Genomic DNA, 24,940 nt, shown 5'->3' on the forward strand with positions numbered 1-24,940 from the left:
TTTCTCTTCCCCTCCTCTCTCCATTTTTCTCTGTCCTATCCAACTACTACAACATCAATAACAACAACAATAATAGCTACTACAATAAAACAACAAGGGCCACAAAAGGAAATAAAAATAATTTAAAAAAGAAATAGCATTTCAATCTTGTACGGAATCATGCAATATTAAATGATGTCAGTAGCATCTAAGAAACACAATTTTATGAATCAGATATCCTATACACTGCTGATATCTTTCACATGTGTGATGTAGATAAATTCAGCAGCAAAGCCAGTTAAAATCATTATTACCCCTTTAATCTAAATTTCTTTCCTTTTTCACTGTTGGATTGAATTTTTGTGTGATAGAGGCATTCCAGCTCTAAGTCAACAACAGACAATTGAGCAAAGGCAGCTAAGTAATTGGTAAGTCTTGCCTGGTGAACTCTTAACAACAAAGGAGCCGGCCTCTCTGGCTAATCAGCCCGTGTGGGTCCCCCGCCTGACAGCGGAGTACAGAAATGAATCTACACTGCAGGGTTCCTTTCTTGTTTTCCAATTCAAACCTTTACAACACACAGTGGAGAAAAAAATAAGAAAATAAGTACACCAGAAGAAAAAATGCAAACTAATACTTCCAAGCATCTCTGGGGGGGGTGAGGGGGGAGACATAGGGGAGGGGCATTAAGTATGAAACCTTCACTCAAATGTTCTGCTCCAACCATTAAGCTATCCTGTCTGAACCATGCCACCAAAGCACAAGCAGGAATCTATTCTTCACAGGGCTCTGGAATGTGGGCACTGGGGAAGTGGCGCCTTTGGTAGATGGAAGAGGTGATCTGACAAAGAGTGTGAAGCAGTATGGGGGAAAATTTTTTTTGAAAAATTTTTTTTCTTCTCTTTTTAAAATGCCTAGATTTTCTTTCATTTCCAAAAGTACTTCTTTGGGGGAATTCCGGATAACTGGGACATGGATGGAGAATGGGGTTGATCCATGGCTGAAAGGTGAACCATCTGAAAAGGTTGCATCTCTGAGCTATTGTCCCTTAGCATTTTTTCTCTCCCACTTTTGGAGTCTATGAGGTTATGGGATCTTCCCCGCTACCCCCAACTTCTCAGAGGATCTGCACCCAGGGTGGCCTGGTTCTCCTTGCTTCTTCCCACCCAGGTCTTCCAAAGTCCAGACCATACCTTCTGGGTCTGGTGGGTGGCCCCAGAGATTAACAAAAACTCCTGTGAGCTTTGAGGGATGGCTACTACCACCCTGGGACAGAGGGAAACCGTAGGGACCTTAGTTTGCATCTTAAAGTAGGGACCTTAGTTTGCATCTTAAATTTAGCAAGAGGAAGGGCACGAGATGTTTATTTCCCCCGCCCCACTTCTGTCAATGACATGAACAGAAGAAAATGCACTAGAACAGAGCAAAGAAAGTAGTTTGGGGATGAACCCGCTAGAAGGCTGGTTAATTGGAGAATGGGAAGGGACTCAGGTGAGAAGGTTCTCTTTGTTTCAGCCTTTATCCCTGGATTCTAGCTAGGCTAAAATTCTAGTGGTCTCTGGGTTTACTCTTGGGGGGTGGAGCTCTTTGAAAAACTAGAAACTTGACCTCTGGATTCTGAACCTGAAAGGGACTTGGGGACCAGAGTTCCCCGGCCCCTGATGTGAAGAAAAGCGATCGAATTAGGTACAGCCTGGCTGGGTGTTCTTGACCCCTTTCGGAAGGAGTTATTAACTCAGTCAAGTAGATCAAATGACGTTCTCTCTTGAAAGGGGTCATCTCTGGGGTTCCCTTTCTCAGTTGGTATTTAGCAGGGAGAGAGGCAGGACACATTTTTCTCTCAATGTGAATTTGGGGAGAACTGGTGTGCTTTCTTAATAGCAAGGGCTTGGGGTTGGAGGAGGGGGGCAGATCATTCTAAATGATCACAGAAAGGAAGCAAGACTGGGACCTTCAAAATCGGCCTCCTGAACTGACCAGCCATTTACTAGGATTTGGAGGGATTTTTTGATTCTGTTTTTTTCTCTTCAATGCAGAAATTACCTCCTCTACCCTCAACATTTATTGAATACTTAACAGAAGTCACCAGTGTTGGTCCCTTCCCATTAAAAACCATCCAGAATCAGGGATTCCCCCTGTATCACTACATGGCCCCAATGTGTCTGACCAGGTTGATTCACAGCAAGCAGCTGTATCTCTAGGCAGCAGGACCTCAGCCCACCCAGAGACCCTAACTCAGGACTCCTGAAGAAGCGGCTCTCTCTTCCAGCGCTGAATTCGGAGGCCGATTCTGGGGAAGGTTATTAGAAGCATCTTGGTAGATTTCCTGGCTCCCAACTCCCTCCCCACTAGGCTGGTAATTTTCTGCTCCTCTTCCTCCTCCTCCTCCTCTTGACCTTCCTCAAGGTATCATCTCCTCCCCTCCCCCTCTCCCTGCAGGTTCCCGGAGTAAACCACCAGCAGGTGGTGGAAATCAACCTTTTTCAGTGCTAAATTCAGTGCTGCCTGTTGGACTGGATTGGTGTTGGGGGAAAGGGGTGTCACCTCTTTTGGAGAACTGTCATTTGATTCAGACTGAGTCACAGAGCTGTGGGGTTCCCAGGTGGATGTTTTGCTGGATTGAGAGAAGATCTGGTAGCTAGCACTCATGCCGAACGGCTCCAGATTTTTCCACCTCTTAAGACTATCCCAGAGAGAAGCTGAGACTTGAATTTAATGAAGGCTTTTCTAGTTGTAGCTCAGTGCGTCCTTATCCTTGGGCCATAACACTTCCTGACTCTAGTTTGGGCTCCAGGTAGAACTTCAGTCCTGCTAAACCTGCCAGGTTCCTAGTTGCTAGCCACCTAAGGTTTCTGAAAGAAATGCAGAGGTGTGTGGGGGCAGGGGATAAAGGAACATGAAGAAAGTAAAAAGTTTTTACTTGATACTGCAGGTTAGCGTTCAAGAAATCATGCTTACCTCCTTCCAAATGCACAGTTTTAAACGGAGCGTGCGAATTCCTGTCCTTGCTAGATGGAACTACTCCCATCCGGGCAGTGAACTGAGCCTTATTCTGACTTCTCTGTTCTCTAGGCTGGCCCTAGGTTTGTGGCTTTGCCGCTGCTGCCCCGAGCCTGGAATTCTATCTCGGCTGAGAACCGAGCAGCAGACCGCACAGAGCAATGCACCTCCTGGGCTGCCTTCTGTCACAGAGAATACCAGAAGCAAGTGCTGGTGACAGCAACCACCACCTGGGCTCTGAGAAGCTGGCTGGGCACGCTCCTGCAAGCAGATGAAAAATTCTGCTAATTCACCCAGATTGTTTTAACTGGTTAATAAAGTAAGTGGCATTCAACAAAACCACATTTGCAGCAGGAACCCTTGGTGATAAAGTGAGAATCACAACTGAAGGTTCCTTGCTAACAACTGTCTTTATTATCATCAGTGCTTTTAAAAAAAAACAAAAAGGAAGGGGGGGAATAATCATACCATACCCGAACTGAACATAAAGAAGATCCCTTTCCCTTTTCTTTGAAATTAAGAGTGAGTGCAGGTCCGCTTCATTCATCTTCAATAAGCTACTAGTTAACAACCAGAAGAGAGGAAAATTAGTACTAAACACACCGCTGTCCTGGGTGAAATATAAATGGTTAGTGAACACTTCTTTTTAAACACATATAATTTTATCTGAACCCTGGCCATGACTTAAGATATTGGTGTCTACAGAGTTGTATTCTATATATTTTGAATATATAGGAAAAAAGGGGGTGGGATATAATATATATATCATGTATTATATACCTAAATATAAAATGCCTGTGCTTTATTTGACCACCAAATTGTATGCTTATTTTCCCCATATAAATACCTTAGAGAAATTGGTACTGCAGTTACTTCCTTTTCAAACCTAATTCTGATGTGGGTTAATAAGCAGAAAATCACACACACCACACCCCCCCATAGGTAAGTCCCCCTTTTGAAAATGCACAGTTCACGGAAAGTTAGCAATGCCTTCTGTCTTCCACAGTATTATTTAGTTGGGGAAGGAAAAAGCTTTCTCTCTTCCTGTACATAATTTCCTTTAAAGAAAAAAAAAACTTGAAATTCAATAATTTCTCCTGGGGAATAAACTAATCCTAAATTTGCAATGCTTCTCTTCAGTTGCAATTAAACCCTGCTTTGGATATTTTTTTTAAATGTTGGTTTACTCGGGAATCATATCTGACATTAATTTCATATGAAATACTTAAATTTTAATTAATGCAGAGTCAGAATGGAACAAGACACAAAAACATATGTTTAGAAATGCATTAGATGGTGTCATGTAAGAGTTGCATTTAAGAAGTTTTTTTTTTCTTTAAGTACATATGAGCAGATGCTACCAGTTCAAGAGAAATTCATTAAAATCGGGGCATCTATTTGTATCCAGACACATAAAATGTATTGGGGTTTCCTAGAGGTAATGGAAGCTATATTTACCTACCTATATTCTTTTTATTCTACCATTAGTAGAGGAGCTTATACTGGAATATGATATATTTTTGATCAAACAATATGCAAAGGTCAAAAGGAGTCCACTTTTGACAGAAGAGGGTTTCATCCCCTTTATGAACACAAGGGGTCGCTCCTGTGATCATGTACTGGGGGAAAACATTGCTAAGCACAGTTTGATGAATTTTATAAAAACATTACAATTTTAATGATATAGTTGATGCATTAAGTACACACACAGCCACCAGCTAGGGAAATGGCGGGGGAAATTGTGATCCCACTTGAACTTGAAGCTGAACTTAAACAACGATGCCTGCTAACATTTTTCTTAGTGCAAAGTGTATTACTAGCAGTCCGCACCTAGAACTAGAGCCAACCCAACAATTACTGGGTTCCCTGGAACTTCTTCCTTTGATACGGGGTCTCTTCCACATGGTCTTTACCTCTATCAGCTTAGGAACCTGTTAAGAAGACACTCGCTCTCAATAAAGGAAAAAGGAAAAAAGAAACACAGGATCTTCTTGCATCACCATTGATAAAATTGTCCATTGCTAAAGGGTTCCTCCAAGCAACATGCCAGGTTTTCTATTTGGAATTATAATCATCATGAGCAATACTTCCTGGAAAAAATCATTTTATTAGTTTAGGGGGTTAAATACCATGGTGGGGGGGGGAGAGGGAGAGAGAGAGAGAGAGAGAGAGAGTCAGTCAGTCAGTCAGTCTAGAAGCTGCCTGGAAGGTCAGGGTGTTTTGTGGATCCTCAAAGTCTAAGGCTTCTGGTAGCTACCATTGTCTACCTCCCTGTCATAAAGGAATACAACTGGTTAAAACCCCTCTACTTATTTTCTGGAGTTCAAGTGGTAGTCTCTTGTTCTTTCTTTTAACAAGAGCCAACTTGGTTCTCTCTACCTTCTACTGGGAAGACTTCCTTAGTGCTGTTGTTATTGTTACCAGCCTCAATAATGCAAAAGGTAGCCCGACAAAAGGCTCTCTGCACGTACTACTATAAACTAGAAATCTCTGACCATCCCCCCTGAAGTCCCCTAAGTCTGGTAAACTTAATCTCTTTCCCAACTTCAGAGATCACACACACTCTTATATAACTTCATATCAAAACAGAAAGAATAGGACTAAGAAATTTTTTAAAGAAAAAAAAGCAAAACAAAGACGTGCTCTTGGGTCTGGAGTAACCTCAGGGATCTTAGCTTCTCTTTACACTCCCGAGAAGCAAGTCACTGAAGCCAACAAGAAGGCTCCCAGCTCTTATCAAGGTTCAGATCTGGAAAAAGATACAAAGAAAAAGGGTTTCCTGACACACAGGGTTTTCTCTCAGCAACAAGACATGGAAATTAAGCCTTCAACTTCTTGGCTCTGTGGTTCTTTTCACATAAAACACAGTCAAACTGGATAAGGGGTAGCTACTTTAGAGCTTTGGAAGAAGTGTGTGTGGGTGTGCGTGTGCGTGGGGGGGTTTCTTCATACTGTTCCCTGTGACTTTGTTTTTGGGAAACTTGTAAGAGATCACAGGAAGATGTAATGAATACATAACTAAAAAAAAAAAAAAAGGTTGCTGGTGAAATACAGCCAACACTCTTGCTTCTCAAAAGGTAGGGAGGGATCAGATAAACAGTAGGTCAAGTTAAATAGGTGATTATTCCCCTTCCCACTCTCACCCTTAGACTGACACATTTTATTAAGTGTCTAGTGAAACGAAAACTTCTATGGGTCATCATGAAAATCACCAGCAGCTAATTGCAATGGTTTGCTTAAAAAAAAAAGAAAAAGAAAAGTGGTTGAGGCAGAAGATCCGAGAAAGGAACTGGAGAGGAAGGACAGAATCGCTCTCCAAACTTGAAACAACTCATTGCAAAATCACTTCTGTCTTTTGAGGTACTGCACTTGCGAACTCTAGACTTGATAAACTGCACAACAGACCTCGAGGGGCAGCAGAAAGTGTAGTTCGCGAAGTCATGTAGGGTTTTCATCCCTGCCCTTCCAGCATTTCTTTCCTCCCACTTTAAAAAAAAAAATTTTTTTTTTTTTTTTTGGATGATCTGAGTTCGGGGACGTGAAGAATTAGTCGGGGAGCAATAGCCAAAGGATTCCTGAGTCTCTGTAACCTGTTTTCTGGTTCTTCTCCACCCCCGCCCCCGCACCACCCCCCAAGCTGCTTACAGGCCCCCCCCCCCCCCATCCGCGCAGCCACAGCCCGGCCAGGCTGGTCCTGTGCGCCCAAGCGCCCGAACAAAAAAACAAACCACCAGCAAAAAAAAAAAAAAAGATAAAAATAAATACAGAAAAAAAAAATCAAACTTAAAAACAAAGCAAAACACACACACACACACATACACACATACACACACAAACAAGCCCAACACGGCCTGTCTGCACCGCCCGCTTTCCAAAAACCCCAGAGGGAAGGCAACTCAGGACCGGGAAGCACCTACCCACCAGCCTCTCGCCACCGGCGGCGGGTCAGACTGCGGGGCCCCGGGAGCGCGGGGCGCGGGGCGCGGGGCGCAGCGGCGAGGAGCGGGCGCGGTGCGGGGCGGAGGCGAGGGAGGGGCCGGGGCCGCGCGGAGGGAGGGACGGACGGACGGACGGACGGACGGCGGGATTGCGGGACGGAAGGCCCGGGCCGGGCCGGCCAGGCTGCGGGAGCGCGGCCGCAGCCCGAATCCTCTGCCGCCGGCTCGCCGAGCGGCCAGTGCGCGGGGCGGCTGCGGGGCTGAAATATGATAATCAGAACAGCTGCGCCCCGCGCCCCGCAGCCAATGGGCGCCGCGCTCGCCTGACGTCCCCGCGCGCTGCGTCAGACCAATGGCGAAGGGGCTGAGTTGCAGCCGAGAAGTTTGAGTAAGAGACCAGCGCTGCGAGCCAGAGGCGCCCGGCCGCACCGCCGAGCCCGCCGCCGCCCGCTCCCGCAGGACACCCGACCCGCCCGGGCGCCCCACCGTCCCCCGGCAGCCAGAGCTCCGGCACCCCGCATCCTTCCTCCCGGTGGGCCGTGCACCAACTGTGCGAGCACCATTTCACTGTGGACCTGCCTCCCGCTCACAGATATGGGAGACATGGGAGATCCACCCAAAAGTAAGAGGTTGTTTTTACCTTGTGGGGCTCGATGTGCTTGCTGTTCTGGTCCGTGGGGCGAGGGGGGATCTCTCAGGAACGGGGATGGGTAGGGGGACCACGTTGGAGTTGGAGTCATAGCCGGGAAAGAGAGAGAGAAAGACAAGGAACAAAACAAAAAAAAAAAAAAAAAGAAAAAAGAAAAAGAAAGAAAAGAAAGAAAGAAAAGGGAGGAAAAAAAAATCAAAGTGGCAGCGCCAGGTTGCCAGCACGTCTGCATGCTTGCTGTCGGTTCTGATCTTCGGGAAACTGATCATACCTGGTGTTTGAATTCTCCAGTGTATCCTCCCAAGCCCTAGCCTTCTGCTTCTTTGAAGCTGTGCTTTTTCCTTCTCCGGAGTGCTGAGCTCACCCAGAAGGTTATTCTGTCGCCAAGGGCCTGTCTGCACACAACAATACTCCGAAGAAGTGAATTATTAGTATTGGACTTGCAAAAGAGAACGTGTGGCCACTATTGATGTCTCTGCTCCTGCTGACAATATCCAGTCCCGTGTGCTATTGAAGAAAAGTGCTGCGTGAAAAATAAGAGCGAGCCCGGCGTACCCTTAGCGCATGCAGTCAAAACCTTTTCTTTGACTTGACTTTAGCCATAATCTTTTTCCCAAAGATTATTGCAAAGAGGGAGGAAGGAGGGAAAAAAAAAAAAAAAAGAACTAGGAAATGAACAGGCTCGATTGCGTGCTAGGCTTACAAATGTAGACTATTCACATCTGCGTTTTACATATATTCCACCTCCTTTTTTCAAAGGAGTCAAGGTTTTGATGGCACACTTCAATTACCATCCCGAAGTGCAATACTTTTTTTTTTTAAGGAGAAAGAAAGAAAGAAAGAAAGAAAAGAAAACCCATAGAACAACCCTATAAGAGAACGACACTAAAAGTGTGTTTATCTCTGTAGGAAGTAACCGGTTAGTCAATCATGTATTTATTTTCATTTCAGAAAAACGTCTGATTTCCCTATGTGTTGGTTGTGGCAATCAAATTCACGATCAGTATATTCTGAGGGTTTCGCCGGATTTGGAATGGCATGCGGCATGTTTGAAATGTGCAGAGTGTAATCAGTATTTGGATGAGAGCTGTACGTGCTTTGTTAGAGATGGGAAGACCTACTGTAAGAGAGATTATATCAGGTACGCCATTTACACTGCCTTCCTAATTTTGTGAAATGTACTGTCTCTCCTCACTCCTTTGAGTAGAAGCTTTGGCTTTGGCTTTTGGCAAAGTTTGCCTTCAGTGGGGTCCATGGTGCAGAAGTTGTCCTGTTTGTAACAAACTGTTGTGTTCATTTAACTTTTCAAAGGGGGAAAAAATCCCTAAAACTCAGAGTTTCATAAATTCTGCGCTCTGGAAGCTTGCTTAACTGTGCTGGGAATTTGTGATACTGGAATTGTTTTTTTTTGTTTTTCTCTTCCCTCTACCTTCTCCCCTACATAACAAACCAAACCAATTAAAGATGGTAAGTTAGGGTTTCTGCACTTTTTACAGGGTTGGTTTATAGTGCATTCAGTGTGCCAGCTGTTATTTTTAATTACCTTTAGTTCAACATCTCATAGGTAACTTAGAAATTCTTTGGAGATACACACTTGGAGAGAGAAAATTTTAATCCAAGCATATCTAGAACACTGAAAGAGCAAATGGAGATCTTGTTCCTTTACTTGCAGCAGTAAAGTCTACTTCTAGGAAAATTTCAAAACCAACACAAATCTTCCATGCAAAAAAAAAAAAAAGACAGAAATTTAATCTTTTAAAATATTAACCCTTTGGTGACATCTGACAGTCTTTTCTTTCTTATCTTATCTGAGCTGATGAATTAGACAGAGCAGATCAAATTGCCTCATCATCTGTCTAGGAACAATTGGTATATTTAGATAATTGAACAGCTTCCTTTCTCACATTAAAATCTGGTAACTGATAAAATGAGTGAACGGCCCATCCTGACAAGACTAACTGCCCATAAAGAATTTTATTTTCCCCCCTTTCAACTCAGTGTCTAAACTTCATATTTAGCTAGTCTGAGATTATCTGGCCTCTGTAGCAGAAATGTCATTCTCTAACTTACAGAGTTTTAAACTTTTTAATAGCAAAGGGAGAGGTATTTATGCTAAGAATTAAAGTATTTAATTTTTTTCTCCAGTGACTATTAATGCGGAACTAGGAATATTTATCGATGTTTAGTCAAGATTCAGCTACATGTCCTAGTCAAACTTCTGCCCTGCTTACTTGATATTCAGCATGTTCTTTTATTTTAAAATCACAAAATTGAAGTATAATCTTGACTGAAGAAAGTACATGGTGGTGTGTGTGTGTGTGTGTGTGTGTGTGTGTGTGTGTGTGTGCTGGTATACTTTATTAATTCTTTGGGAAGGGGGGTGGGGTGGAAGGAAGTAGGGGGAATGAGGACTTGAAAGAAGGGGGAGGGATTTTCCAAATGGTTTGGTCACAGGCCAGGTGAAGTCCCCATCCTATGAAATGGAAGATCTCACAGAGAGTAGGCGGAGGGAGGAAAAACTTGAGTCTACCTTCTAACCTCTGGTAAATGAGCCAGTTGCACTGTTTACTACATTGGTGTGTGAATTCAAGGTTTCGGAGAGGGAGAGCCTAGTTTGCACGTCCTGCAATACCTTTATTTCTGTGGAGAAGATAGTGTTTTGCTCGGTTGAATACAGACCTGCTTGTGCCTAATTGTGGATACATGTCTGGCAGAAGGAGCCGGTACCTTAACTTTCTGCAGTCTCTCAAGTCTATGTGTGTTCCTTTGAGGTCTTGTGGTTGCAAAGGTAGAAAAAAATAAGTCATTTGGATTTCCTTTTTTTAATTGTTCTCATTGGGGGAGCAACCCCCCTCTTTTTAATGCAAGTCTGTTCACTTCTTTCTGTGTATCTGAAAACTCCAGTCTCTATCATATGGGGGGGGGGGCTTGACCGACTCCGAGATGGGACCAACCTACAGGGATTGTCCCTTGGTAAGAAAAGGTTGCAGCAAGGAAGCCCTTAAATTGGGTTTCATTTTTCTTGCTGTTCATAGATCTCAAACAAACTGAAATAGCAACTTCAAATAAATTTGAGATAGTAGACACAGATTTTTTTAAAATAATAAAAAAGACAGGAGGGGAAACTTTGTTATTGTTGCCCTGGGGATTTAGTTGGAGGGGAAAAAGGCATTGGGTTCATTGTGAAGAAAAGGCTCCAGAAAAAACTCTGGAGGTTTCGTTTTTGTTATTCTGCTTGTGCGTTTTCAGTGTTTGCAAAGCGACTGGGTGACAGCCCCCTCCCCCCAACCATTTTCTCTTGCAAGGAGGACTTTTGTGGTTTGAGAGACCCTTTCAGCAGCAGAAACTGAGGGGCCAAGGAGGGGGAAGAGTGTGGGCCCAGTGACTTATGCAGCCCCCTCCCCCCCGCACGCCCCCACTCCTTGCCACCTAGACCTCCACCCGGCCAGGTCACTTGAGCAGCGGACCAGGATTTAAATGTATCTGAAATTTGGTCTTTCGTATGGATGGGGTATTTCAAAATTTTTTAAAGAGAGACTTAAGACACGAGAGTAAAAGGAAAGCAAGAGAGAAGAAGAACCCTTATCTGCCCCCCCGGCCTCCCATTCCCAGCTTGTCGGCTTCAGGCAGATTTAGGTGTCTCAGGGCACCGTGGAGTGGCCGGTCTCGGGCGATCCTGGCTCAGGGGCAGTGCCCACCCGGAGTGACTGCTCGCCCTGCGCTTCTCTCTGGCCTGACACCCCCGTTCTCCACCCACCCCACCCCCGCCCGCACCCGCACAGGTTGTACGGGATCAAATGCGCCAAGTGCAGCATCGGCTTCAGCAAGAACGACTTCGTGATGCGCGCCCGCTCCAAGGTGTACCACATCGAGTGCTTCCGCTGCGTGGCCTGCAGCCGCCAGCTCATCCCCGGGGACGAGTTCGCGCTGCGAGAGGACGGGCTTTTCTGCCGGGCCGACCACGACGTGGTGGAGAGAGCCAGTCTGGGCGCCGGAGACCCGCTCAGCCCTCTGCACCCCGCAAGGCCGCTGCAAATGGCAGGTACTCGCCCGAGGCCTGGAAGGAGGCCGGGTGCTGAGCTGGGCCACCGAGGCAGAGGTGGAGGCCGTGCTGGTGCGGGGCTCGCGGGCAGCTGCGGGCGCTTAAAGGAAGTGAGCTGGGCGTGCTTTGCACCAGGCTTAGCCCATTGCTAGAAGTGAGCTGGGCATGCTTTGCACCAGGCTTAGCCCATTGCTGGAAGTGAGCTGGGCATGCTTTGCACCAGGCTTAGCTCATTGCTAGAAGTGAGCTGGGCATGCTTTGCACCAGGTTTAGCTCATTGCTGGAAGTGAGCTGGGCATGCTTTGCACCAGGCTTAGCCCATTGCTGGAAGTGAACTGGGCGCGCTTTGCACCAGGCTTAGCCCATTGCTGTAAGTGAACTGGGCGCGCTTTGCACCAGGCTTAGCTCATTGCTAGAAGTGAGCTGGGCATGCTTTGCACCAGGCTTAGCCCATTGCTGGAAGTGAACTGGGCGCGCTTTGCACCAGGCTTAGCCCATTGCTAGAAGTGACATGGGCGTGCTTTGCACCAGGCTTAGCTCCTTGCTGGAAGTGAACTGGGCGCGCTTTGCACCAGGCTTACCTCTTCGCTAGCAAGGTTCAGTGCCCAGTGCTGCACACGCCCAGCACACCTCCATGTCTGTGTGTCTGTATGTGGGTACACACGACTGTACACCACTTAACGCACACATGTACACACACGCCTAAACAGTACTACCAGTTCACCTTGGCCTCCAATCCAAACCCCGACTTACTGAAAAAGGGCTTCAGCTCCCCCCAGGTATTTATTCTCCTGCCTCTGGCTGCCCGATTAAAGGGGCGGAGCTCCAGGGCCCCGCAGCTTCCTCCTCACCCGCTGAAGTTGAGTTTGGGTGGCGGCCTTAAGTCTCTGCCTTCTCACATCCTTTCCTCTGTGTGAACTGCCCCCCCACGCTCCGTCACCTTTTTTTTTTTAATTATTTTTTTTCACCTGTTGTGAAAGCGGGTCTCAAAAGACACAGTCTCCATAACTGCAGGTCTTCACACAGCTGTAATTTAAGACTGTCAACAAGCTAATCTGCAGTAATTGTTTTTTAAAGGGAGCCTGGCTCTTTAAACCCTTCGTTCTACCTGATTTCGTGAGAATTTCATCCGAGGGCCTGTTTGCTCAAAAGCTAAATTGACCGCCTAGGTGTTGACCTGACCCTAGGGGTTCCTGGAGGTGCGGGGTGGATGTGTGCTAACTGCACTGCAGGAGGGCCTTGGCTTTAGGAAGAAAGTAGAAACAGCCAAGTTGGCTAGAACGGAGGTCACGGGTAAGAGAACAGACAGTGCTTCTCAGCCTACCTTCCTGTTTTGAACAGATTGACTCCTTTGTGCAGTCTCAAAAGTATCAATATGCAGGAACCTCAGGCCTTAAGATCTGCAGCTCTCCACCCTGTCTGCTAGAATTTTTTTTTTTTTAAGAATTCTCCTGGTGGGGTTTGTGATGAGTGACCAAGGGTGGGGGGAGCGTGGAAGCCCAAACTGGCAGCCTCCCCCTCCCCCTCCCCCCTCCCCCTCCCCCTCTCCCAGGCAACCTGTACTCTGCTTGTGGGAGCAAACAGGAGAGGGAACACTTCTCAGCTGTCAGTTTGGTGCATGAGCAGCTAAATAGTTTCGCTTTTCCTTTGCTTGGAGTCAGCCCATCCCAGGAACATCCAGGTAGAACAAAAACTGGAGAGATGGCTACAGTAACCACGCTTCTTTGGCCGCTTGCCAGACTCCTTGAGACGAAAGTTCAAGGTTTTCTTGTAGCCATCTCCAGGCCTTTCTTTCCATCTGCAGAATCCCTGGCATATATAGTATCTCTGATTGTGACAGGGTGGTCTGTATTTTCTTACCTAGTACCAACACCGGGGGCTTCCTTCCCCCCAGAGTCAGAGGGTGGGTGGTGGTTCTCGGTGTAACCTGGTCCCAGCCAGAAGAGACGAAGGGGAATTAAAAAAAAACAACAACAAATAAAACCTGCTGAAAAATGTCATCTCCGCTGCGAGCTGGGGGGACAAACAGGGAGCCTCTCTGCTAATGCTATGTTATCAGGGGCAGAGGGCGGAGGCTTCGTTCCCAGCAGATTACTCAACACTGACCTCGGAGGAGAGATTTCTCTCCCCTTCCTCTCCCTTTCCTCTCTCCTTGGCCACTCCTGGCACTGCCCGTCCCCACGCTACTGGCCCTGATTCGGCCGGCGCGGGCCCCGCACTAGCTCACGGTGTCTGGCCCTTGCTCCCGCAGCCGAGCCCATATCCGCCCGACAACCGGCCCTGAGACCCCACGTCCACAAGCAGCCCGAGAAGACCACCCGCGTGCGGACTGTGCTGAACGAGAAGCAGCTGCACACCTTGCGGACCTGCTACGCCGCCAACCCCCGACCCGACGCGCTCATGAAGGAGCAACTGGTGGAGATGACGGGCCTCAGCCCCCGTGTGATCCGGGTCTGGTTTCAAAACAAGCGGTGCAAGGACAAGAAGCGGAGCATCATGATGAAACAGCTCCAGCAGCAGCAGCCGAATGACAAAACTGTGAGTGGCCCTGGGGGACCTGGCCCCAGGGACTGGAAGGGGAAGGGGAGGCTGGCCGAGGCTTCTAGGTGAGGTGCCAGCTGCCTGTGCAGGGGTCTCCCAGACCACTCTCCAGGAAGCTCCTGCTTTGGATAGACCAGCTTTCCACCACCCCCACCCCACCCATGCACAGGGGAGAAGGAACTGGCATACAGCCAGTTGCTGCTGGGTCGGATTGATGCCCACAACCCAGCTCTCCTGTGTGGGTTCACGCCCTTCCCCTTTGCAGAGACCCCCCAAAAGATAGAGGTCACCTGGTCTGAGAGAGGGAAATCATAACCTGCCATTGTTGTTTCAAGAGTTTAGGGAGAGAAGAAAGGGACATACTGCTTGTTTTAATCCAGGGCTCCGGTGGGTGGGTGGGTGGGTGGGCAGGTACCCTGGAGGACCCCTGGTTTCTTCCTGACACTAGGTGAGAACTGCTACATTGACATTAACAACAGGGCAAGCTCTCTGCTGAAGATGAAGCCCAGGGTTACTGCCACTCCAATTCACAGTCCTGTGCAGTGACTCCCCCCCCCCCATTAAGTTAAGCTAAGGAGTTTCTTTTCATATATATATATATGTATATATATATATATATTGTTTTTTACTGCTTGGGCCCTATTTTTAAATGTTATAAAGCCTGCTGTCATTAAACTTGGCAGGCAGGCTAAGACTGGGCCAGGACACTTTCTGAGTTGGTTAGTGGCTAATCGCAGCATAAGTGCCAGGCTCCCAGTACTTGAAGGTGGGGGGGGTTGACTCTCCCTGCAGGGAGACAGCCTAGAAAAAAAAAATCCCAGCTTACAGAGGCTCCCCAGAAAACCACCGTGGCCCCATGTTGAGAGTGGAAGGCAGGCCCACCCTAACTCAACTCTGTATTTCTGAGATGCTGTGCTCTGCGATAAATAAATAAGTGAATGAATAAATAAATAAAATAAAAGGCTATATGGGAGGAGGAGTTAGGATGATCCCTGAAACACGAAAGACAAGAGAGTAAAGCTTCAGATTCAGTGGAATCTGGTGTAGTGAAGTCCCAGAAGCTTGCCAGTAGTCCATCTCACAGGAGCAGAAAAACAGAACAGAACAGAACTGCAGTTAACATCCGTAGGTGCAGCAGACTGACTGAGTCAGTCAAGTCCACTGTATAGATAAGATAGTAGCAGCTTCTATTTGCTTAGCTTGTGCAGACAGTGCAGGGGAGGGAGTTTGCTCATTAACATGTTGGGATTGCGGGGGGGATCCCTATTCACAGAATATCCAGGGGATGACAGGAACCCCCATGGTGGCTGCCAGTCCAGAAAGACATGATGGTGGCTTACAGGCCAACCCGGTGGAAGTGCAGAGCTACCAACCACCTTGGAAAGTACTGAGTGACTTCGCCTTGCAGAGTGACATAGATCAGCCGGCCTTTCAGCAGCTGGTAAGTGTCAGCTCCCAGAGTGAGAAGGTAGACTCTCCAATAGGAAGGAGATTCAGGCTTAATTGTCACACAGTGAAAGGCGCATGTGTGCATGTGAGCAAGCGAGCGAGTGTGCGTGTGTGTGCATGCGTGCATGTTCGTGTGTGTGCGTGCGCGTGCATGTTCCTGTGTGTGTGCGTGTGTGTTTTGCGGCTCCCTTTACTTCCCCCCCAAGGTTGGGAAGAGAGAAAGGTTTGGTGGAGAAAAGGAAGTAAGGGCAAGGTAAAGCACACTACTTCTGAATCATATATATATATATGTTAGTAATAATATATGATATACATACATATATATGCATATATGTGTATATATATGATATATAAGTACCTAACATGTGATATATATGTATATATATGTATGTTATATATATATATATATCAGTACATAATTTGACCCTATAGTTTGAATTTCCTATCAGTCAGGTCTGCTCTGAGGAATTAAATCCATTTCAAGATGCCTAACTAGGCAGACATGAGAAGGATATATGCAGAGTGGCATAAACAGATGTTGGACTCTTAGAGTCAGAAGAAACTTTAAAGGCCTTGCTGGTAATTTTATCAGCAGTTAAAGTTTTTACATCGTTTTCAGTTCTAGCTAATGGCATATTTAAGGGCCTCAGGACCTCAGGCAAGATAACTATACCAATAATCATCATTGTAACATGTAATGTTATTGTCATGGCAGCAGACCTCTGTCTGGGTAGAATATTTAAATATATCATTAAGGTAGTTTAGTTATTCCAATATATGATTAAAGCTTCCATCCCATTTGGGGAATATCTTAATCTAAACTGTCCAACTGCTTAAATATGTTTAAGTGTATGAGTTCAAATGCTGTACACAAGCCTATGTACTGTGGCATGTATACCATAAAGGACAGATAAGATGGGAACACCTTTGAACAATTCGTATGCTTTCATATCCAGCCAAGAAAATTAATTCATCTGTTACATACAAAATTCTTAAGGACCAAGGCAAATATGACGGAATGCACGTCCTTTGTATGCACTACGTGTACACAAGTCACAAATAATATGCACACATGTCATAAATAGTAAGAAGCTCTATAGAGTCCTCTGGGGAAAATGATTTAGCCTAAAGCTTTTTCCTTTCTTTGAAAATAAAGCTTTTAGTTAAGTTTTTTTTTTCTTCCCCTCTCACATTTACCTGGAGGGCATGTTCTTTCTCTGTGGCTACTGTTAGGTAATGAGCCAGAGGCACTGGTTAAAAGGGCTTGGCCTCAGGTTTTTGTTTGTAAGTAGGCCAGTGGAGAGGTTAGGCAAATTTGAGAAGTCCCTGGACCTCACAATGGAAAAGTTGAACTGGGTAGAAAGGAAGTTAGATCCAGTAATCGGGGGACCTGGGTTAATTTTAAAGTCAGGTTAATCTTATGAGTTATTTCAGCAAAACCTGGATGCTAGAAGTCAGATAAGGGGAGGCTTTAGGACAGCCAGCTGGCCAAGTGTTTATACCTTCTAGAACTTGAGCATCAGGTGAGAGCAGTGGAAGGGAACCCAGGGAGGGGGAAGGGAGGGAGGAAGTAGGGGCTGGAGAAGGTTTTCAACAGCAGCACAACAGTTTTCACTTAAAAGAAGGAGCCACATACATTTATAACGGCAATGACTTCACCTCACAAAAGGACAGAGAGAGAGAGCGAGAGAGAGAGAGAGAGAGAGAGAGAGAGAGAGACTGACTAAAAGTCAGCAGACCAATAACCAAGAAGAAGACCAGACTGTGAACCCTCAGAGGAGGACTTAATCATTCCATGCAGCCTCCTCCATCACAGGACCTGAGTGTGTTATGGATTTTCCAACTCAAGAGAGACTGTAATGCCTTACACAGCTCACCTGCTCCCAGGGCAATATGTAGCCAGCAGGATAATACTGTTTTGAACATGCATGGTAGAATTGTGATGCCACTTTATCCATCGAGAAGCACATTTGTGCTTAAATAATTGAATGCAACACAATGTTGGGAATTCAGTTTGAAGATGGGGTAATCCGAGAGGATTTCTTCTGAAATTCTTTTCCTTGCAGGCTTTCTTTGAGCCTGTTGGAAATTCAGTTCTATACACTATCTGTTTACACACAGATAACTGCATAGGCACACACGCTGATGATCAGTGTATGACTTTTTAATGAATACCACCACACCTCCTTGATTCATTTCTCCACCTTCCGTGCAGGTCAATTTTTCAGAAGGAGGACCTGGCTCTAATTCCACTGGAAGTGAAGTGGCTTCGATGTCCTCTCAGCTCCCAGATACACCCAACAGCATGGTGGCCAGTCCCATAGAGGCATGAGGGACATTCATTCAGATGGTTTGTTTTTGTTTTTGTTTCCCCCTGTTGGAGAAAATGGGAAATTATAATGTTGAACTCCGAACACAAAAAAATATTTAACAGCCCAGTCAATGAAAACTGAATCAATCGAGAAATGAAAATGCTCCATGAAATGCACGAAGTCTGTTTTATGACAAGGTGATATGGTAGCGACACTGTGAAGACAATCATGGGATTTTACTAGAATTAAAACAACAAACAAAACCCTAACCCGACATAAAACTGTCCAATGACCTTAGGAGTACTGAAAAACAAAGACATTTTTCAAACGTAGAGGATTTATCTTCAAGGATCTCAAAAAAAAAAAAAAAAAAAACCAAACCACAACATTTCACTGCGCATCTAGAGGAAAGCAGAAATCAGAGATTTGTTCTAGTCCATCCTAATCTGAATGGTGCTGTTTCTAGATTGGTCATTGCCTTGCCCAAGCAGGAGCTCCAGGAAAGAGCAGGAAGAGAAAACTGGCCTCCTTGGCTGAAAGAATCCTTTCAGGAAGGTGGAGCTGTGGTGTTTTTAGTTGACTTTTAACAAGGGGTTAATTGAGATCCTGAGTTTCTTAGCATGTCCAGTAACTGGGTTCTTCTTTTTTTTTTTTTTACTTTTGCTCTAAACCCCCAGCTTTTTTTTTTTTTTTTTGAGATCCATCCTCTATCATGAAGTCAAGCGACTTTAAAGGTTTTTGAATTCACATTTAAAAACCAACGTATAAAGCATTGCAACAAGGTTACCTCTTTTTTGCCACAAGCGTCTCTCGGGATTGTGTTTGACTTGTGTCTGTCCAAGAACTTTTCCCCCAAAGATGTGTATAGTTATTGGTTTAAATGACTGTTTTCTCTCTCTGGAAATAAAGAGGAAAAAAAAAAAAGGAAGCTTTTTTTTTGTTTGCTCTTGCATTGCAAAAATTATAAAGTAATTTATTATTTATTGTCGGAAGACTTGCCACTTTTCATGTCATTTGACATTATTTTTTGTTTGCTGAAGTAAAAAAGATAAAAGGTTGTACCGTGGTCTTTGAATTATATGTCTAATTCTATGTGTTTTGTCTTTTTTCTTTTTTCTTAAATATGTGAAATCAAAGCGCCATATGTAGAATTATATCTTCAGGACTATTTCACTAATAAACGTTTGGCATAGATAAATAAATAAATGCAATGATCCAGGGTCCCTCTTTTATATGTTTACATATAAGCGGTTAAAATGTCTCATGTTTAAGGACCATGGGAAGGGGGGGTACACTGACATACGTTCAGGTGTCCTATTTTACTACAAATAGTTAAGGTTGTGCTTGCAAGTTTGTATTTCAGTAGTTGCAAAGTGTTTGCTTGGAAATCCTTGGCTGTGACGTTATTGCTTTGTTTTTGAAGATGAGATGCTATCTTTTGTCCTGCCCACCACCTTTCTTTCCTTCCTGCTACCCTTTTTTCTTGCCCCACCCCTCCCCCAAAACTAGGAAGAGAGCTGCTTAAAAATAGGTTGTGAATCTGAGTCACTATTTTCTTAAAGTAAGTGTTTTAGACCAAAGTCTCCTGCTTAGGATTGTTGAAATGATCCATATTTCAAGTCTAAGCTCTTCTTAAAAGAGCAGCTTTCTGCCTGGCCAGTGAGGTATGACCATTATTTACCAGTGGCGGCTGTCAGCACATGGAGAAAAGCACAGGCCAAGAGAGGAGCGTCTTCTCAGCAGCCCCCAGATCACTCAGTGTGTCTTTTGGCCCTCCCACTAGACCTCAAATTTGTTACCTCACACTCCCTTTCATTCCAGCCCAATTCCATTTTCACCCTCCCCACCCCTGCCCCAGGGGGACTGACTGGGGCTGAGAACCCACTTTCCGAAGACCTGGGGCTGGGTCCCCTTTCTCTGCAGCCTCCCGTGGGCGGGTGGATTTAGTTGTGGAGAGAAATTAGACCTCAAAGAGGGCTTACTTAGCAATAGTTCCTGGGCCATAAGCCAGAACCCAGGAAGACATAACCAGTCCTGCACGAAATCAGCGTCTAAACCAATCTTAGGGTGCCTGCCTGGGTAGAGTGAGGGTTTGAGGGTTTGAGGGTCTTGCCTACACCCCCCTTGGACCCAAGATACTTAAGACTCTTGAGATAATTGAACTTATTTGTATGCAGGGAAATAAAAAAGCAGTACCTTTTTATTTTAAAGATAGATGACAACTCTTAGGAAAACTAGGTTCCCCCCACCCCTGTCTCCTGGGCCCCAACTGACCCCTGAGAGCATAGCTCCAGCTCAGTTTCTCCTACTCCAAACCTGCTGCAAGTCAGGGAAAGGAGACTCAATTAGGCTTTTGTTTGGCGACATTCTACATAACGGGTTAATTACAGGTTCTAACGTGGGGGCAGAGAAAACAAACTTTGCATTGAAAATGTTACGGTGCATTAGACGTGCCCGTTGATTACTCTGATTGTTGTGTCTAATTCTTGACAGAGGGGTAATAATTTGACCGTCAGTAATAATGGCTTGTAGTCTGCTGAGAAAAATAGGAGATATGTCTCACCTCACAGGCTTCTTCTCAGGGAAAAAGACTCTTCCACTCCCCAGCAAGCCTCCCTTCTGTCTCTTTTCTCTAACCTTGTGTAAATAGATTTGACTCTTAACTTCTCATTATTTCTCTGTGTTAGTCATTTCAGTATCCTTGTTCCCTTATTATAATGTCATACCTAGAATGACAAACTAAATGTAACAGTGTCAGCTTTGACATGGGTATTTCAGTCCCTGAGTACTGCCACCTTTGTGGAAGCCCTTCCGTCTCACTTTCCCACAGCTCTAGCTGTTGGCAGACTCTTGAGAAAGTTAGTACCTGGAAGGGGAAGGGGGGGCTTTATTAAAATGTTTAATGCAATAAGGGACTGAAGCGAGGCACATTTTGTGATGCCATTTTTTTTTATCGTGGCATTTCTAACAGCAGCAGAGCAGGGGGTGAGGGTGCAGAGAAAGAGGTGATGTTTTACATATATATAGGTGTCAGTCTGTTCCAGAAGTCCACAGCTTGAATTTAAGTATAGTAATTTAGAAAGGGAATGATGACTGACTTTGGTTTCACTTGCTGGAGTTAAGATACTTGTTGCCTGATGGTTGAGAATGGATTGATGGATCGATAACATTCTAGTTGTTGTATTATTCATCTGAAAGGTATGTTCCCTTCTAGACTCCTCAGCATGGGCTCTATAAAGTGTGTTATCAGCAATGTCTTCATGTTTGCAAACCATCCTTTGCACCTTCTCCTCTTCCCTGATCACCTCTGGAGATGGGAGTTTTGAGTTGTGCTCTTCTAATGAAATCCCTCCTGATTGCTATTATCTCTGATCCTTCCTCCCCTTATTACTCTCTGTTCTTCTTCCTTCTGGACATTATGACTCATTTCCTCCAGCTCCTGCTAGCTAAAGCTTAGTACAACTAAAACCAGCCAGGACACTCTCCTTAAACCAGAGAATTCATATCAGTACCTCTAGGCTTCAAGATCAGATTTTTTTTTTTTCATACTGTTGTAGAGTAGTAACATCTTCTGTTTCAGTTTACCACTACCTCTTTCCCTTTCATCCAGAGGACTAGCACCTGACTGACTTATTACTAGTAAAACAAAATAAAACAAAAGCTTCCTTTGTTATATTTCAAGAGAGATTTTTCTTCATTGAGTAACATTTTTAGTTATTTGCAATTTTTTAAAATTGAAGATTAAATAGATGAGTTTGTGAAGCTTCAATTCATCCAGATCAGTTTGTTAAATCCATCGTGTTTGCCCTCTTATCTGGTCTGCCTGATCCTTCTCACCATCCACCCCACCACCACCACCAAAAAAAAGACATTGTGCTTTTAAAGACACCTAAAAGTACTTTGCATTCCCCAGGTCCTTTGGATCCCATTTACCAAAGTACTTCTTGTAAATCTCATGTGGATTTGCTTAGCCTCTTTCTTCCATTTAAAAAAGAATAAGAAAAGATTCCTTTTCAAACCACCAGAACTGTCCCACTCAAACAGTTTTCTGATCTTAGCCCCAGTACAAGTCAACTATGCAGAGGACACTTACTTTCTCATTTGTGAACTTCAGTTTAACCAGCTTTTGTAAAGGGATTTATAATTCAGATTACTTTTAAATTCTATTCATTACGGACCCCTTGCTTCTCTGCTAATCAACAATTAAAGATTCACAACTAGGCAGGTCAAGTTTTCTTTGCAAGTGCTAGGAGGAAGGGGGAAGTGATTAATCTTGAGCCTTTGTTGTAAAGTGTGGCTTTCCAATTTTGCTTACTAAATTCCTAGATCTGGAAATTCTTGTCAACTATTTGAAATAAGAACAATTAACTTGCACCATGTGAGCTGGTGTTTTTTAAACTAAATGCAAGTGGTTAATTCTGGGCGCTGGCAGTAGATTCTGTTTACTGATCTTTTTTGATTGTTGTTTTCTTGATAACCGAGCAAGCCACTGAATGGCTGTTTGAGCCCAGGCGCCACAAACATAAACTTCACAGCTTACAATGTCCCAAGTCGTGATGGAGGATCTCTCCACACCTCCTGGAAACTTCTGAAGTGTAGACAGAGAAGTTGGTTCACAGGGAACAAATCAGCGGGGGGGAGGGGAGAGAGGGAAGCTTGCTGGTTATTTCCTGGGAGCATAACTATCATATCTTATTATTTTATTGCATTTTTTTAAACCTGTGGGCTTCGTGGAGAAACCAGTTTCTGTGGCTTGGAGAAGCCTGTCTTCTCTCCCTGGAACCACATTTCAGATGTCCTGATTCTGTATATTTTAAAAACTTTAAAAATCTCCCTGTATGCAAAAGAAAAATCCCCCCTATGTAAAAAAAAAAAAAAGATACAATGCTCCTCGTTTATGAGCAAAGCTGCCCACCACCCCCGCAAAAAAGTGGGGGCACACGTAGATTTGGGGCGGGGGGGGGGTCTGGTTAAGAGCCTGGAGTAAGGCTGCTTTAGAGCTGGTGGGGGAGAAAAGGCACTTTACCTCCCTTGTTGGACAGCCCCCCAGAGATTCCACTGCTTCCTCTCTCTTCTCCGACGCTCATTAAGCCTCTTTGATCACAAAGTCTGTTCTCACTTGTGGGGTTCAGGGGGGATATGTGTGGATTTCATTTATCTGGCCACTTAAGTTTGCGGGTCTTCTCCCCACTGGTGATTGTTGCACCCGTGGCGGGTGGGTGTCAGTAACGAGGGACCTCCCACCCTGCTGGGACCAAGTGGGGGGCCTCGCGGGGGTGGGGGCGCCCATCGTGGTCTGGGAGAGGAAAAAAGGGTGTAGCTTGGGCCCTTCTCCTGCAGGGCTCGATCAGGTTGGCAGATCGGGAGGGCTAATCCAAACAAGGCGCTTGACTTGTGAGGTCGCGAGTCTAGACAGAGCTGGTGGCTCGGCGGCTCCTTATCTGGCCCCGGAATCAGCCGGAGAGGCTCCCGGCCGGTGCGCGGGGCTCGCCCGGGGCCGGAGCTGCGGCGCTGCAGACGGCCCCACAAACAGCACCTGAGGCTTTACAGCTCGCTTTATTGTTTAATGGGGGCAAAGCTGCAAAACACTCATTTGTTTGCTCGGCCCCGAACCCGGCCGCTCGGCTTCCCGGCGGCCACCGACGCTGGATGAGGGTGCGCCCAGCGCCTGGGGGGCTGCGGGAGCCCCGACTGCGCCCTCCCCGGCCTCCCGGGCCTTGGCCAGGCTCCACCGCCGCCCTTCTCTTTATTCCCAGACCCGAGGCGCAGGGGTCGGGGGTGGGGGGCAGTGGGTGTGTGGTGGGGGGACAGGGCGGGGTGAGAGCAGCTAATCCCGCATCTCCTCGGGGCTGCCTGGAAGGGCGGCTCAGCTCTGCGCTCCGGCCACTTACGGTTGGCGGGGCCAGTGGGAGCTGACTCCAAGGCGATCAATACAGTTAGTTCACTAAGAAGCTGCTTCTCTTTTCTTCTTTCCTTTTTTTTTTTTTTTTAACCCCTCTGCTAAATGTACCAAGAAAGATGCCTCACCATCTTGGACAGGGTTTCCCGGAACTGTGAGCCCTATTTCTTTCCACTCCGGACACAAGTGGGTGGCTTCACAGTGTCTCTGTGACCACTGCACTGTACGCAGCAAACCATGGAAGGCTGCCACTACCGGGGGATGGGGGGGGACTGGCATTGGCGTGAAGCAAGAGGACCACTGGGACAGAGCGACACAGCTAGCAATGCACTTTTAGGAATGGTAGATCGCCAGCCTTGGGGATTTCTAATTAAGGGTTTGGGGGCTTGAATTTCAAATTAATTGAGATTAAGGAAATTCTAATATAGGTCCTACCCTATGGGTTCTTGTGTCAGAACAGTGGAAGGGTTTGTAGTTAACCTCTTGTAATTCTCTAGCAAACAAGAACTGAGGGGGGGAAAAACAGAGAGAGACAGAGACACAGAGAGAGATTGACATGGAACAGATAATACTGCTGTAAATGAGCTACTAACTAGGTGAAGGTAATTTGGTTATGTGCATAAGGTTGTGGTAAGACAAATAACCGTTGACCAGATTTGGTGACACCACTAATCCACATTTATCCGTGCTCTTGCCTTGCTTGGCCTGTTCCACAACTGTGTGGGAGATGAAAGGAAAACAAAACAAAAAGAGACAAGTTTCTTGAAGTCCAAGAGTTTTTGTATGGAATTAAAACAACTACCACCACCACAACCCACCAACATTTTGTTTTTTTCTCAAGAAAATAATCCTTAGCAGCTATTACTCAGGCGCTAACTTTGCCTTTTTCTCATGGGTAAGAGTTGCTGTTTATTTTGACCTGTCAGAAATACAATGTGTTGTTTGAAACTTGTTAAAATTAGCAGGTATAGTGAGATAATACTAGCCAGGCCACTGGATGTGATAAAATAAAATATGGTGGGAATAAAGTTTTCAGGGCTATGAAGGATTTTGCTTTTATACAATAACTTTTGGATTTATACATACATATATATATATACATACATACATACATACACACACACATATATA

The 24,940-nt window shown here is 45.5% G+C and overlaps 1 protein-coding gene and 1 long non-coding RNA gene across 5 annotated transcripts; one reads left to right on the forward strand and one right to left on the reverse strand.

Annotated features, from left to right (window-relative positions):
* The first annotated feature begins 7,412 nt into the window (after nt 1–7,412).
* Nucleotides 7,413–18,290, forward strand: ISL1 (ISL LIM homeobox 1). 3 transcript variants are annotated; one of them, XM_007518904.3, is made up of 6 exons: nt 7,413–7,539; nt 8,518–8,707; nt 11,349–11,608; nt 13,860–14,146; nt 15,423–15,590; nt 17,814–18,290. In XM_007518904.3, exons 1-6 carry the CDS (start codon nt 7,512–7,514, stop codon nt 17,928–17,930), a joined length of 1,050 nt encoding a protein of 349 aa, XP_007518966.1. In that variant the 5' UTR covers nt 7,413–7,511; the 3' UTR covers nt 17,931–18,290. The 3 variants fall into 3 exon arrangements, with proteins under 3 accessions (XP_007518966.1, XP_060047006.1, XP_060047005.1); XM_060191023.1 differs by lacking the exon at nt 8,518–8,707; XM_060191022.1 differs by lacking the exon at nt 17,814–18,290 and having other exon boundaries at nt 13,860–14,214; nt 15,423–15,584.
* Nucleotides 17,835–24,226, reverse strand: LOC132538574 (uncharacterized). 2 transcript variants are annotated; one of them, XR_009549912.1, is made up of 3 exons: nt 23,938–24,226; nt 18,698–18,807; nt 17,835–17,972 (listed from the first exon to the last, which is right to left on the reverse strand). It is a non-coding gene; the product is annotated as an uncharacterized LOC132538574 (long non-coding RNA). The 2 variants fall into 2 exon arrangements; XR_009549911.1 differs by lacking the exon at nt 23,938–24,226 and adding an exon at nt 23,802–23,884.
* Nucleotides 24,227–24,940: the final 714 nt, after the last annotated feature.

Source organism: Erinaceus europaeus, chromosome 5 (genome assembly GCF_950295315.1).
Source record: "Erinaceus europaeus chromosome 5, mEriEur2.1, whole genome shotgun sequence".
In the NCBI taxonomy this organism is placed as follows: domain Eukaryota; kingdom Metazoa; phylum Chordata; class Mammalia; order Eulipotyphla; family Erinaceidae; genus Erinaceus; species Erinaceus europaeus.